The 14333-nt window shown below is 44.8% G+C and overlaps 1 protein-coding gene and 1 long non-coding RNA gene across 2 annotated transcripts in view; one reads left to right on the top strand and one right to left on the bottom strand.

Moving 5' to 3' along the window:
- Nucleotides 1-14333, bottom strand: part of LOC148125063 (uncharacterized) — a 558115-nt gene that overhangs the window by 178458 nt on the left and 365324 nt on the right. The gene's annotated exons all lie outside the window — the stretch shown is intronic.
- LOC113441953 (tubulin-specific chaperone cofactor E-like protein) overlaps nucleotides 1-14333 on the top strand; it is a 75751-nt gene that overhangs the window by 47649 nt on the left and 13769 nt on the right. The window contains exons 14-18 of the mRNA XM_087939156.1: nucleotides 5122-5534; nucleotides 7774-8347; nucleotides 9167-9759; nucleotides 12871-13444; nucleotides 13661-14271. Of these exons, the coding sequence (XP_087795282.1) occupies nucleotides 5122-5534; nucleotides 7774-8347; nucleotides 9167-9759; nucleotides 12871-13444; nucleotides 13661-14271 (2765 nt within the window). The remainder of the gene's footprint in view (nucleotides 1-5121; nucleotides 5535-7773; nucleotides 8348-9166; nucleotides 9760-12870; nucleotides 13445-13660; nucleotides 14272-14333) is intronic.

Raw genomic sequence — 14333 nt, 5'->3', positions numbered from 1 at the left:
CTGGGATCTGCTCGCATAATTTGCCAATACATCACGCAGTCCTAAACAATTGGGAAGTGTTAGACTAATGATTTGTGATACGAAACACAGCATGGTTATCTCATCTGCTGTGTATACTGTCATTTTTGTGGATAACAACAAACAACAACCGACAACAGACAACAACAAACAACAACAACAAGGACAACCCATGTTGGCTAAGAACAGGTACAATGGAGGCAACTTTACTTTGGAGTAAGTAAAGGAGTAAAACCATTCCTTATTCTTACTGAGTCCAGTTGCAAACTCTCCATTTCTTCTATGAATCTGAGCTCTGTTGCTTTGTAATAGAGATTTCTCTTGGACACCAGCGATGTTGAAATAGAGATGTCATAAAGTCAGTCTCAAAACAACTGCCTGAAATGCCCTTAGATTCTGCAGCATGCAGAGTCCTTTTCAACAGAAAACAAAGTTATTCTTTTCCATTGTTGCCTGCTAGTTAAAATTTCTTGTGTCAGGTCTTTAAAATAGCCACCTGGAGAGCCTGCTCATCTTCTCTTTGCAGATACAACTGCTCGGAAAATAAGAGGAGACTTGTCTGCCTCTGGGGTGGTGATGGAAGGATTCCAATTCTTCCCCACTTCTAAATTATGAACTTTTATAGCATCCTAGTCCCTGAGTGGTGCGGTGGCCTGGAGGTGGAGCTCTCACCTCACAATCAGGAAGCTGTGAGTTTGATCCTAGGTAGAGGCAGATATTTCTCTCTTCTGGGCACAATGAGAAACCATCTGCTGTGAACTCCACATTGGCAACAGGAAGGGCATCCGGCCAGTAAACACTCAGCTCCATTTAGTTGCCCTGACTCCATCCCGATGCGGGGTCATTAAAAGACGGGGGGTGGGGGGTGGAATAGAGTATTGAAATTGTTTTGGAGTTTTTAATTTCATCAAAAGAGTTCCATTAATAAGAAGATTACAAAGCAAAAGGATTTTTGCTATCACCAGAATCATTTGCACAACCAGATGCTTGCAAATATAAAACAAATTGAAATTATGGAGATATTTGAGGTGGATCCACCACAGGGTCACACGTTGGAGCTGAAGTTGACTGCAAGCCCAAAGCGTGTGAAGAACTTTATCCGCAGGTTGATGGGGCTGTCATGCCCCTGTCAGAATCTGAATCTGAGGAGGAAGCTGAACAGCTGACAGGGAGTGGGAGTGTGGCTCCGTCGGCTGTGGAGGAAACTGGGGAAGGACGAAGTCCAACTGGGCAGAGCAGGGAAAAGGTAGAACAAGGGAGAGGGAGTTCAGAGGAAGATCCAGGCCCATCCCCTCTTCATCCTAGGGTATGCAGGGAGGAACAGAGAAGGGAGCAATGTGGGTTGCATGGCTTACGGGGCAGGAAAGGGCCCTGATCCCCTTCATTAGCTGCAGCTGGGAACACAGTGTATAAAAAAGGCAAGCTGCGCACAGCAAACTGTTGAGAGCAAACGTGGCTTTATCTTGTATCATCGTGGCTTATTTGTGTTCCTGGCATTTTCCCAACTGGGTAAGTTTTGCCGTGTTTTCAAGTTTGAAATTCTTGCTCCTGCCCTGACAAACTAATTACTTCAGTTACAGTTTGTGTGTACCTTGTTTTGGACTGAATTTTCTACAGTCAAAGGCTGTTCCAGAGAGAGTTTGTCTCCAGCCAGAAAGTAACCTGAACATTGGGGGCAAAGTTGGCGATAATAAAAGGACTCTTCTTGCCTACCTGACTGTGTTTACTTTGTGCCACGCCCTGGGCCATCACAGGGGCTTTATGTGAGGAGGATAGAAGAGGGAAGGAAGGAAGCAAGCTGATGGAGAAGGTGACTGACTGAAAAGGAGAGAAGGAGTAAGAAATGGGAGAGATGATCAGATCTAGAAAGTCTTGGGATCAGTCAGTTTGGAGTCAAGTACAAAATGAGGCAGATCTGGAACCAACGATCTGAATGGAATGAGCTGCATATAAAATTCGCATTTTGAATGAGCAGAATTCTGAGTTTTTAGGCGTCTAATTCAGATTTTCAAAAGGCCATCGTTAAAAATAAACAGGAACCAAAGATCTTTACTCAGCAAGTTACCGCAATCTCTGTCAAGCACATCATGATAGACATTCTATTCTTGCTTTGTTTTATAATGATGATTACCGGCATAAACAATACGTTGTATGTGTAACAATTAGCTATGTGTAAGACAGAGAGGCAGACATCCATCTCATTAAGAGATACAGTCAAAACCGCCATGGCTATTGTAAAATATGAAGTCTCCAAAGTTGCATTATTTGATGTTTAATTAGTGCTAATTCATATGGAAGGAAAAACGAGTCTAAGGAGGCAATTAACACCCTTTGAGCCGCAGATGTAATTCACCCATTATTAATAGAATTAAGTTATAGCAACCATGGCATGCTTGGGATATAATTCACCCTGCATCCACCGAGTTGTTTTTTTAGAAGCCAGCCAAACCATAGTTGTAGTTGAACTGTTGTCAGTGCCCTGCGATATAAATATGAGATTTATATCTCCAATTTTATATTTAGAGAGGATGCTGCCTGAATTTCTGGGGCAGGGACAGTGTTTTGCTGCCTGTGGAGGAAAAGAGCCTTAACACATTGAAGCTCTATTGAAGGGAGAAAGTAGAAAAACTTGATTGAAGCTGGATTTTTGATAGCAATAGCACTTAGACTTATATTCCACTTCACAGTGTTTTGCACCCTCTCTAAGAGGTTTACAGAGTCAGCATATTGTCCCCAACAATTTTGGGTCCTCATTTTACCGACCTCAGAAGGATTGAAGGCTGAGTCAACCTTGAGCCTGGTGAGATTCAAACTGGCAAATTGCAGGCAGTCGGCAGGCAGCAGAAGTAGCCTGCAGTACTGCATTCTAACCGCAGCGCCACTGGGGCTCATGGATGTGGTTCAGTGGTGGGATTAAAACAATTTTTTTACTACCAGTTCTGTGGCCATGGCTTGGTGGGCGTGGCTTGGTGGGCGTGGCAGGGGAGGGATACTGCAAAATATCCATTCCCTCCCCACCCCACAAATCTGCTTTCCAGTTCCGTTGTCCTGTGCAGGGCAACCAAAGAAGACCCCGCCGATCAGCTGGGACTCAATGGGAGACAGGGAATAGATGGGGTTGGCGGGGCCAGTCAGAGGTGGGATTTGCTGGTTGTCTGAACCACTCAAAATTTCTGCTACCGATTCTCCAGAACTGGTCAGAACCTGAATACCACCTCTGATGTGGTTTCCTTGGAAGCTGTTCTGATACAACCTTGACTTTTTCCAAGATGGTTTTCTGACTTCCGCAACTAGTTTTATAACTTTGGGATTTCTCCTATTCATGCCCTGACCAAGCGGGTCCCTGCTTAAGTTGCCAAGAATAGCCAAGGTCAGCTAGATCCTGTCACCATCTTTAGTACAAAGTTTAGCCGATAGCAGAGGGGTCCAACCTTGGCAACTTTAAGACTTGTGGGTTTCCACTCCCAGAATTCCTCAGCCAGCCATGCTGACTGGGGATTTCTGGACGTTGAAGTCCACAGGTCTTTAAAGCATCCACTGGCCTATAGCGTCTATGGTCACCCTTGCCCAGCATTAACCAGGTATGATTTGTTTAGCACAGGGGTCCACAACCACCGGTCCCCAGACCGGTACCGGTCCGTGGAACAATTTCTACCAGGCCACCGGTTTGCTGGGCGCCGCCATCTTGTTTTGATGAAAAAGTGCTTCCGGTGAGCTTTTCCGGGTAGAAAGCGGCGTTTGGGTGCTGAAAGAATCCTCGCACCTTAGTTTCATTGGGGGGGGGGGGCGGCTTCGAACAAAACTAAGGCGCGAGGATTCTTTCAGCACGCATGTCAAGGCAAGCCGAGCGACCATCCCGAAGCCATCCCGAAGCCCATCGACACAGGTACAAAGGAGGAGTTGAAGGTGGCGGGGAGAAGCGGGGGACGGCTGGCCGGCCGGTCGCTCGGCTCGCCTTGCCATGCGTGCTGATGCTGGTACCAGGCCGCGGATGATTTTGTGATGCCAGTACTGGGCCGCGGATGATTTTGTGATGCCGGTACCGGGCCGCAGCACAAAAAAGATTGGGGGCCACTGGTTTAGCAGACCTGGTGCATTGACGAAATCACACATATATGGGAAATACGATGATGCAAATGCAGTAGAGATAAGATGAACAGCATATGCTATGCTGATGGCAACGTGTCTTAATATGTCACATTACAGCTTTGTGATCGTTCTTTAGCCTCAGCAATTATAGCTACTAGTTTCTAATATACACATCCCACACTGAAAGAGTGCTGTCTAATGCTCTTTGGGACACTTTCCAATGTTTTAAAGTGGTTTCAGCCTATTGCAGCAATGATTCATGTATGGCAGAGGATTATAATAAAAAAAAAGTACTTAAATCAGGGCTCTCTTGCAAAATTAATAGAACAGGGGCTAATGGAATAAACCACTTTCTCCTTCAGAGAGGGCAACGTGTTGTCTCACTGAAGGTAAATATGGCAATGATAATGGAAACTGGGATCCCAAAAAGCCAGGCCTCCATAGGAAGCCTAAGAGTAGCCCCTAGTTCTGGTCATCTATGCTTTCACTTTTTGCAAAAAAAACCCTGGTAGACAGCAAATCAGATTGACCTGGGTTCAATGGACTTGCGGACAGGAACATGTCATCCCTGTTTCTAGAAGGAATCTAAAATTCTAATCTTTCTTGATTTATCTTCTCATTTATACCTCGGGTTCTTGCTTTCAACAAACCCCGCATTGGTGACTGGAAGGGCATCCGGCCATTCAAACACTCAGCTTGCTTGATTCAGTTGCCCAGACTCCACCCCTCAAGGGATTATGGGGGTCATTAAATGAAGATGATTCTTGCTTTCAACAGTGAAGATGACCTTTTGTACCAAAAGTGCTTTTTCAAAAGGGCAACTGGACTTTTTTTGTTTCCTTGGAGATGCTTCCCCCTTCGCTTCTTGGATGAGAATTGAAACGTCTTCAAGGAAAAAACGAAGAAAGTCCAGTTGCCTTTTGCAAAAGCATTTTTGGGACAACTATGACCTGGGTGACTAAGAATCTCCATAGATGTGAAGATGACTTTGATTCTATAGTTTTTTTCTTTTAGGCCAATTTCTCCGTCAAGGGGAGATCTTCTGGGAAAGTGTCAACTGCTCCACCAAGTGCCGTTGCCTGGATTTCAACAATGAACTCTTCTGCCAGGAGGTGTCCTGTGGCCCGTATGAAATCTGCGAGGCGAAGGACAAATTCTTCCAGTGTGTGTCGATGGAGAGCAGCACATGTGTCATCTTCGGAGATCCGCACTACCATACCTTCGACGGCTTCCTTTTCCACTTCCAAGGGTCCTGCTCCTACTTACTTGCCAGGCAGTGTTGGCCAGGATCCCGCTTGCCCTTCTTCAGCGTGGAAGCCAAGAATGAGAATCGTGGAGGTTCTTCTGTCTCCTGGCTGAAGGACATCTCCATTGAGATCTATTCGCACAAAATTGTCATTCCCAAAGGCAGCTTTGGGAAGATTATGGTGAGATTCGCCCTCGCTTATTGTGAGGACTTGTATGCACTTGAGCTTGTGGGAACCACTGTAGAGAAAGCCGAATCCTCTATGCGTTTGGGGGGTTTTCATAAAAGAAAAAAAATAATCAGGCATGAAAAGGAAGAGTTGTGCCTTCCAGAATGGGGATCGATCTGAATATCCCAAATGTCATTGTCTAGAACATGGGTGTCAAACTCAAGGTCCACAGGCCAGATCTGGCCCATGGGGTGCTTAGAACCGGCCCACAGAGCCACCCTGGAAACAGGGAAGGACTGGCCCGTGGTGCCTCTGCCAGTGAAAATGGAGCTCCCAACCTCCGTTTTCGCTGGCAGAGGGTTGCAGGAGGCTGTTGCAGCTGAAAACGGAGTTTGGGAGCCTATTTTTGGTGGCAGAGTGCTCAGGCCACCGCCGGCGCCCCTGACATGAGTGATATTGAGCTGGTCAGGCCCGCCCCCCCCGGCCACGCCCCCCACCCCCTTAAAGTCAAACACAACCCTGATACGGCCCTCATTGAAATTGAGTGACACCCTGGCCTAGATGTCATGACATCCTTCCATTGTCTGGATGTATCTGGAAAGAAAAAACTGAAGGGGGAAAAAAAAGCAGTCCTCATTAAAATAAAAACATGCAGCTGTCAGCTAGCTTAGAAAATCGAAGGCTCTATTAATTTCTGGGATGTTTTGATTTTTTTTTTCATCTAATGGCGCTAATATGGAAAATGTCACATCACAGAATCAGTTTTTTTTTCCCTCCCACTAATGCCCATCATATAGGTTGGCTTTTATCTTCCATAATCGTCCAGGAAGGCAGCCAGGGACATTAGTAAAACCTACGCTGGAAGTAAAATCCAGCATAGTTTGAATGCACATTACTTGCACACCGTATCCTTTCAAGGTTATTATTTTGGATAATAGAAAAGTGTGCTTGCCATCTTTGATCTGACAGAAGTCCGGGTTAATCCCCAGAAACAAGCAGTTGTCTAGACGTATCATTTAAGCGGTGATGGCTGGCCAACAGTCCCAAGCGGGGAGTAGCTTTAGAGCAGCTGATTCCCCCAAAAAGTTTGCAATAAGCAACAATTCAACAATTGGGTGTGACATGATGTGACATTGTTCTTCAGTCCGCGATGCTACATCGTTCGTTTATGATCGGAAAATACAGCTGCTTTGGGGAGAAGCTATGGCTGAGTCCATGTACTCCCTAATTTTGTAATGGGACGTGGGGAATGACCTTGAGAGGCATGGGGACGAGTCACAGGTAGGGTGACAAGACAGGTAAGAGGCTGTTTGGCCCGCAACAGGAATGTGGGCATGGCGAACATCTCAGAAGGGACCCACCCCAGTTTCTTGACTATGAAGGAAATGGAAGAAATGTATTTTCAGATTTGCAAGATGGATGCCAGCCTACCCAGGTAGACCAGTTAAGAAGCACACCCAGAAGAAGCCAGCTCTGTTTATTATAAGTCTACGTAACAGAATCATGCATGTCTGAATGTACAAATCTCCCACTGTCTCTTTTTAGAGCCTGGTAAGTTATGGAGGATCCTTTCTGATATTTGTTTTCTCTGCCTATTATTCAGCTGCTGAATATTATTCTGCCTATTATTCAGCTTCCTCTTATCTGATCACAGCCTCTTATTGGACTTGCCTTGACTGCAGCTCTTCCCCCTGCCTTCCAAGTTCATACCCGCATACCATTTCAAATGCCTTCTACTACGTCAGAAGGTGTCAAACTTGTGTCGTCACAGAGTAGTCGCAGGATGTATTGTGACTTTCCCCCCCCTTTGCTAAACCAGGCGTGGGCGTGGCCATCTGGCCTGCGGCTTGTGAGTTTGACAGCCCTGTCCTATGCGGACTTCAACTCCAAGAAAGTCAGCCACCATGGCTGACTGGGGAATTTTGGGAGTTGAAGTCCACATATCTTAAACTTGCCAAGAGGGTCCTGAACCTACTCAATTACTCTCTGGGGAATTGAGGTCTTTTTCGATTCTCTTTTTATTTTTCCTCCCTAACACCTTACAGACATGGGATCTAGACTGAGTGTTTCAATACTTTCTTTACATTTTTTTTTGCACTACTTCAATAAACATTAGCTACTTAATTTGTATTGACAATGATAATTGTAGCAATAGAAGATTTATATACAACGCTAGTAAATAAATCCATTTTTAATCTTCTCATTCTGGATGACGAGGATGATAAATGTCAACTTTCTATCCGTGTCACAGATAGATGACTTGGTCATGTCTCTGCCTGTCTTTTTGGAACTGGGAGCCATAAAAATCTATCAGAGTGGCATGTCGACCGCTGTGGAAACTGACTTTGGCCTTCTGGTGACCTATGACGGCGACCACTATGCTGCCATTTCAGTTCCCGGCTCCTATATTAATGCTACCTGTGGCTTGTGTGGGAACTACAACAAGAATCCTGAAGATGATGTCCTGCGCTCCGATGGGAAACTGGCCACTTCTGTCCTGGATCTGGGAGAGAGCTGGAGGGTTTATCATCCTGAATGGAAGTGCTCCCCGGGCTGCTTAGACAATTGTAGTCTTTGTGACATGGCGATGGAGTCTCTCTACTTCGGCCCCGAGTACTGTGGCTTCATCAACAAAACGGGAGGCCCTTTGTGGGAATGTGGGGCCATTGTCGACCCCATGGCATTTGTGCACAGCTGCGTGTATGATTTGTGCAGCATCCGTGATAATGGCACGGGAGGACTTTGCCAAGCCATTCAAGCCTACGCCTTGGTTTGCCAGGCCTTAGGGATCCCAATTGGAGACTGGAGAGGGCAGACAGGATGCGGTAAGTCACCAAGCATTGGCCTTTCAGACAGATCCAGAAAAATTGCAGAGCTCCACTGCTTCGTGCAGGGTTTCCAGGCCATTGACTTTTACTTGTTCAATCTGAGTTAGGAAGGGCATCGAGCTACTTGTGCCCAAACAGAAAACTGTCCATATGATTATCAGATGTTAAATAAGAGCAACCAGCTCTTGAGGAGATGATCTTGGCTATAATTTGACCAAAGAGAGTAGAAATAGCAGGTTTATTGCCTTTGAATGATGCTTTTGTCCATATTTGAATCACAGAACTCCTAGAAAGAGTAACAATAAAAAGGTTTCATAATTCAGACACAACTTGAGGGATTCTCTTGCTTAACTTAGCTATTCTTTCCCATTTGTTTGGTCATTGGTCTGTACCCTTGTACGCTTTATTTTCAAAAATGTGTCATGTGTAAATTGGACTACAGTTAATAGTGAACAATCTGCCTACATTTCTTTTCCTTTTTTGCTTTTTGTCTGTGTTTCTTCCTGGTTTCTAGTCCTTTGGAAAAAGTACGTGTTCAGTAAGCCTCCCTTGATTCAAACTCAACTCTTGATGACTTCATGCCTAGTTTTCTTGGCAACTGTATAGAATTATTTTGCTGTTGCTGCCTAGGGCTTGGGTTTTTTTCAGAGGGACTCACATCCAAATAGGAATGAGAGACAACCCTGTATAGCTTATTTCAAGGTCATCCAAAGTTGACTCGGTGCTAACCACCAAGCTGGAGACTCAATATGTCCGCCGTTCTAAATCACCAACTGCTGTGTTAATTAACTCAACTGTCCTGTTTGCCTTTTTCAGCAACTGCTGTAAGCTGTCCAGAGTTCAGCCACTACTCCATCTGTACTAGTAGCTGCCCAGCCACCTGCTCGGATTTAACGGCCCCTTTGAACTGCAACTCTCCTTGCACTGAAGGCTGTGAGTGCGTCGAAGACTATGTTCTCAGCACTGACACCTGTGTCCCTGTTCAAGAGTGTGGTTGCGATGTGGATGGCCGCTACCATGCCGTGGGGGAATCCTTCTGGGCTTCTGTGGACTGCACAGTGCAATGCTGGTGTGAAGAAGAAGGAGATGTCAACTGTTTCAATGCCACTTGTCAGGAAGGAGAAGTGTGTACAGTCGAGAAAGGCTATCAAGGGTGTTACCCCAAGCGGGAGACTTTGTGTTTGGTTTCTCAGGATCAAGTCCTGCACACTTTTGATGGAGTTGGCTTTGTTTATCCCTCGGACAATTCTTACACCTTGGTAAAAACATGCCCGGACAGGCCCACTTACCTGGAAGTGGACATCAGCAAAAAGAAACCAGACTCGAATTCTGACTGGCTTCGTACCTTGATGATCCAAGTTGCCAACCACGATGTTAAGATTGGTGGTGTAGACAACTCTGAAATCAAGGTAGGGATATTTTGGTGGGTGATAGACTCAAAGGGAGCGGGGCTTAGGTCATTGCTCTTAATTTCAGAACACTATTTAATAACACACTCTTGAGAAATGTTCATGATGAGCCAGCCTTTCCTGATCTCAGGATGATTGGAGCTAGATCTACTACATCTGCAGGATATCAGTCTGGGGAAAGTTTCCAAGTTATACCTGGATGATTGAGAATCTTCTTGGGCATCTAGCCAAGAAGTGTCCCTGGTTCCTCTCCAAGGATAGTTGGTGTAAACCAACAGATAGGAGGGAGGTGACTATCAAATGAACTCAGAAGACAAAGCGCTAATGGAGGAATCAGATTCTGGGAGAGAATTATGCAGGATGGATGATTCATGTATAAATGGGGTATTTGTTGCCCTTCATTTTGTCTGCTACCCGTGCTTCTTTAACCCCAGTGAAATTTCCTTGTGGTTCTTTTTTCTACATCTGCAGAGGCAGCACCTCACATATGTTCAAATGTCTCATTAGCTGCATCTGGTGCTGACATTTTCATCCCACTAGACATCTGCCTGTCAATTTTTATGCTCATCGTGGAAGATACAGGAAGAGTTTAGAGACATGATCAAACAACCTCCGTTTGGCTCTGCCCTTGCTGACCATTGAAATAATTGCTTGTGTCTTCAAGTTAAAAGATGTCTTTGCTTCTTCGCTTTCCCCAAATGTGAAATTCTTTTACAGAGACAAAATGTCTCTGTTCTTCACAGATGTCCAACTTTGATTCTCCCCCCACTCCCCACGCAAAGGGCAAAACCTAAAATGTCTAATAGTTGCAAGGGTACAATTAAAGAACTTTTCAGAGGATGAAACTAATAATCCTGCCTACTCTGGTCTGACAGAAAATTGGGTCATAGTCTGTAGAGAGAGAGATGATTGTTGATTTGGTTCCCCAGCATGAATTCTTCCAAATGGCTGTGATCTTTGGTACGGGAGGGGCAGCCTCAATGCATCCAGAATATTTCAAATTGAAAAATGTCAGCTTGGGCTGTAATAAAGAAAGAATTAAACTCTTGTTGTAGCCTGAAGCCATCTCATTGACTAGAGCTTCTATTTACATAGCCAATAAAATAGTGCCAGACCTGATGGGATCAATAACCATTAGACTTGATGGCACTGGACTGTCTCTGAAGGCCATCTGTTGGGAGTTTTGTAGGCTTCCTTGTGCAGTTGTTTGACCATTATACGTACAGACTTTCGGATTAGTCAGACCAGGGGTCCAATCCAGCAGGGGGCAATTTATGTTCTCATGACCTGCAAATTGCATTCATGCAATTACAGTATGGGAAGATTAAGTTTGATCTCTTTTAAGAGATAAAGAGCTTCTCGTAATACAAAGCATGGGAGCTTGATGTGTAAAATCCGTAATAAATTGTAATTAAGTTGACAGAATGGAAGAACAGTTGTCTTCAACACGGAAATCCTGATTTTGTGAGATTTTCAATCATGAAGAATTATAGCCAGGTTCGGGCAAACATACCATGTAGCTTCACTGCAGACTTTCATCACCACCATAAGAAAAGTGATGGATAGACGACCTGAGCTATCTATCTCTGCTTTCTCTCTATGTTGTGTGTATCCAAGCATGTGGATAATGGTCCCATTGTGCAGAATTACTGATATGATACAGGTAAATGGATGTAAATATACGTGGTTGTCCTCTTGGAATCTAGATGGCTATTCTTATCACCAACTGAGTCAACATTAATAAAGGGTTCCCCTAAAAGTGATGGAAATGCATTTCTTTTTGGAAAAACAATGGTACGCTCTGCAATTGGTTTAATATAAATTCATGACTGCCCACTCCTCGTCTTGCAACCTTTGTCTAGTCAATAGATTACTTGCTTCTTTGGGGAAACCAACGGATCTCCTCCATTGGACAAAAAAAAACCCCATGGGATAAGATCGCTTTCCTTGGTTTTGCAACTTTCAAGAAACTCAGTTCTGCTCTTCAAAATGTGCAGCCTTGTAGAAATGTTGCTTCTCAGCCATCTTGTAGGTGACACTGCCACCAGGTGGATAGCTTTACAAAAAGGAAGCATCTGACAGTTTATTTTAAACGTATTGTCCACACTAGCAGAACCACGGAACACGGCTCCTGCTTTCTCTTTGCATGTATGAACACAGCACAGAGGAAAGATGTTTTCTATTCTATTGTCACCTCCTGCCAATCTCAAGATGACATTTCATTGTAAAAAGAAGTAAAATCCAACAACCTTGGATTGTATTTGCTGTAATTGTCAGGATCTATTTTATGTGTGTGCGTGGGTGTGTGGGTGTGCCTTCCACCCACGTCAGTTGTATTTTCTGTTCTTTCCAGTAAGTCTACCTCTACAACTGTTGCTTCTCTCATATGCCTATCAAATCAAGTGTCTCTTTCTTGGGTTGGGGTCTTCTATTTTCTTTTTGAATGACTGATATTGGAACTTTCCCTGAGTATCACAAATCTAGTACTGTCACTCTGGGATAATGGCATGAGCTGAAGGCAACGCTTGGCTTCCAAGAATAGCTTGTAATTCCTTTGAGATAGAAAAATACATACAGATCCATCATCCCAATCAAGTGATCTCCACATAAGTCGGGACTTCAGTTCCTAGGTTCTAGAAGCAGCATTCTGAAATAGATCTGTGGGTGTTTTGAGATGATAAAAAGCTGTTTTAAATCTATGCTTAAACTATATGAGCAAATGAAGGCCAAGTTGGGTTTGAAAAGTCGTCTGCTCTGTAAATCGTTGTGTTTCAGAAATGAGAATGGTTGGTGCTTACTCTTAAATTTAATGGAAAGTTGCTATATAATGTGAAAAACTTTTTTCGATTCCCAAAATCTTCTCTCTTAAAAAATGTGTTCAAGTCCTGCTTTCTGGGTAGCCCAAGTTTAAATGCCCTTCAGCGTATATTTGGCAGGTAACTTCAGCTGTAGACCTATAATCTATCTCCCTATGAAGTGTGTCTTCTTGTTGGCTTCCATTGCGCAATTCTGCTGATGCCTCACTAATCAAAGGAAGAACAGGAAGATAGCATGGGATTCTTTAGTTTCTTCATTCATTGTTGCCTCTTCTTTGCCCGTTTTCCTTTGCAGGTGAATGGATATGAAATGGAGCTTCCATATTTCCACCCTTCTGGGCAACTAGAAATCTACCGGAATAAAAATGGGACTGTTGTTGAATTGGATGGACTCATCCATATCCACTATTCAGACTTGGGCATCTTGGAGATATCTCTCTCCACCACGTATTTCAACTGTACTGGAGGCCTCTGTGGCTATTTCAATGGAAACAGCAGTGATGAATTCTGTCTTCCCAATGGGAAATGCACAGATAACCTGGTGGTTTTCCTGGACAGCTGGACAACCTTCAATGAGATCTGCAACGGGGAATGCGGCGACCTTCTCAAGGCCTGCAACAATGATTCAGAGCTTCTGAAAGACTACCGCAGCCGCTCCAAATGTGGAGTCATCAATGACCCCACCAACAGCTCATTCCTGGAGTGCCACTCTGTGGTGAATGTGTCCACATATTACAGGACCTGCATTTTCCGTCTGTGCCAGAGTGGAGGAAATGAGTCAGAGCTCTGCGACTCGGTAGCTCGCTATGCCAGCGCGTGTAAGAATGCGGAAGTGGACATTGGCCAGTGGAGAAGCTTAACCTTTTGCCGTAAGTTGGGAAGTGGGGGGAGATTCCTATCTTCATCCTGTTTCCCATAGGAAGTTAAGTTGTTGGAGTATTGGTCAACATCATGAACCTTTTAGGTCAAAAGGCCCTAAGACTTTGATGCCATTAAATAACAAAGATCATCATTCTCAACCTAATAGGATTCCCATGTCGTATAGGTTAGGACTGAACCCACTAACTCCCTTTCTTTTCTTCCAGCGCTTGCCTGTCCTGAGAACAGCCACTTTGAGGAATGCATGTCCTGCTCTGAATCCTGTGACACTCTGAGCATGGGGCCCATTTGCCTGGACAGTTGTGTGGAGGGTTGCCAGTGTGACAAAGGCTTTGTGCTCCAGGGCACCCAATGCATTCTCCGTAGCGACTGCGGCTGCAGTTTTGAGGGCCACCAGCTCTCCACCAATCAGTCCTTCTGGATGGACATCGACTGTCAGTACTTCTGCTACTGCAATGGCTCTGACAACAGTGTGCGCTGTGAGAACCTCCCTTGCAAAGAGGATGAATACTGCCTGGAGGAGAATGGCTTATATTATTGCCAGGCCCGCACAGATGCCTCCTGCATCATTTCCGGCTACAGCCATTACTTGACCTTCGATGGATTTGCGTTTGACTTTCAGAGCAGTTGTCCTTTGGTCCTCTGCACCACCATTGACCGCCAGAGGTCCGAGAGGTCCGATACTTTCCCTGAGTTTACAGTGGTTGCCAAGAATGAAGATCGAGACCCTTCTCTGGCTCTGTGGGTGAAGCAGGTGGAAGTGGAAGTTTTCAGCTACAGCATTGTGATCCATCGAGCCTACAAACATACTGTGCTTGTAAGTTAATAGAGAGTTCTTTCCTCCATTGCCTTCATCAGGATCAGAGGTTGAAACCACCC

This window comes from Pseudonaja textilis, chromosome 9 (genome assembly GCF_049901715.1).
Source record: "Pseudonaja textilis isolate UNSWEBS1 chromosome 9, rPseTex1.2, whole genome shotgun sequence".
Taxonomy (NCBI): domain Eukaryota; kingdom Metazoa; phylum Chordata; class Lepidosauria; order Squamata; family Elapidae; genus Pseudonaja; species Pseudonaja textilis.
The sequence above is the reverse complement of the archived record's forward strand: the minus strand, read 5'-3'. Positions and strand labels throughout refer to the sequence as shown.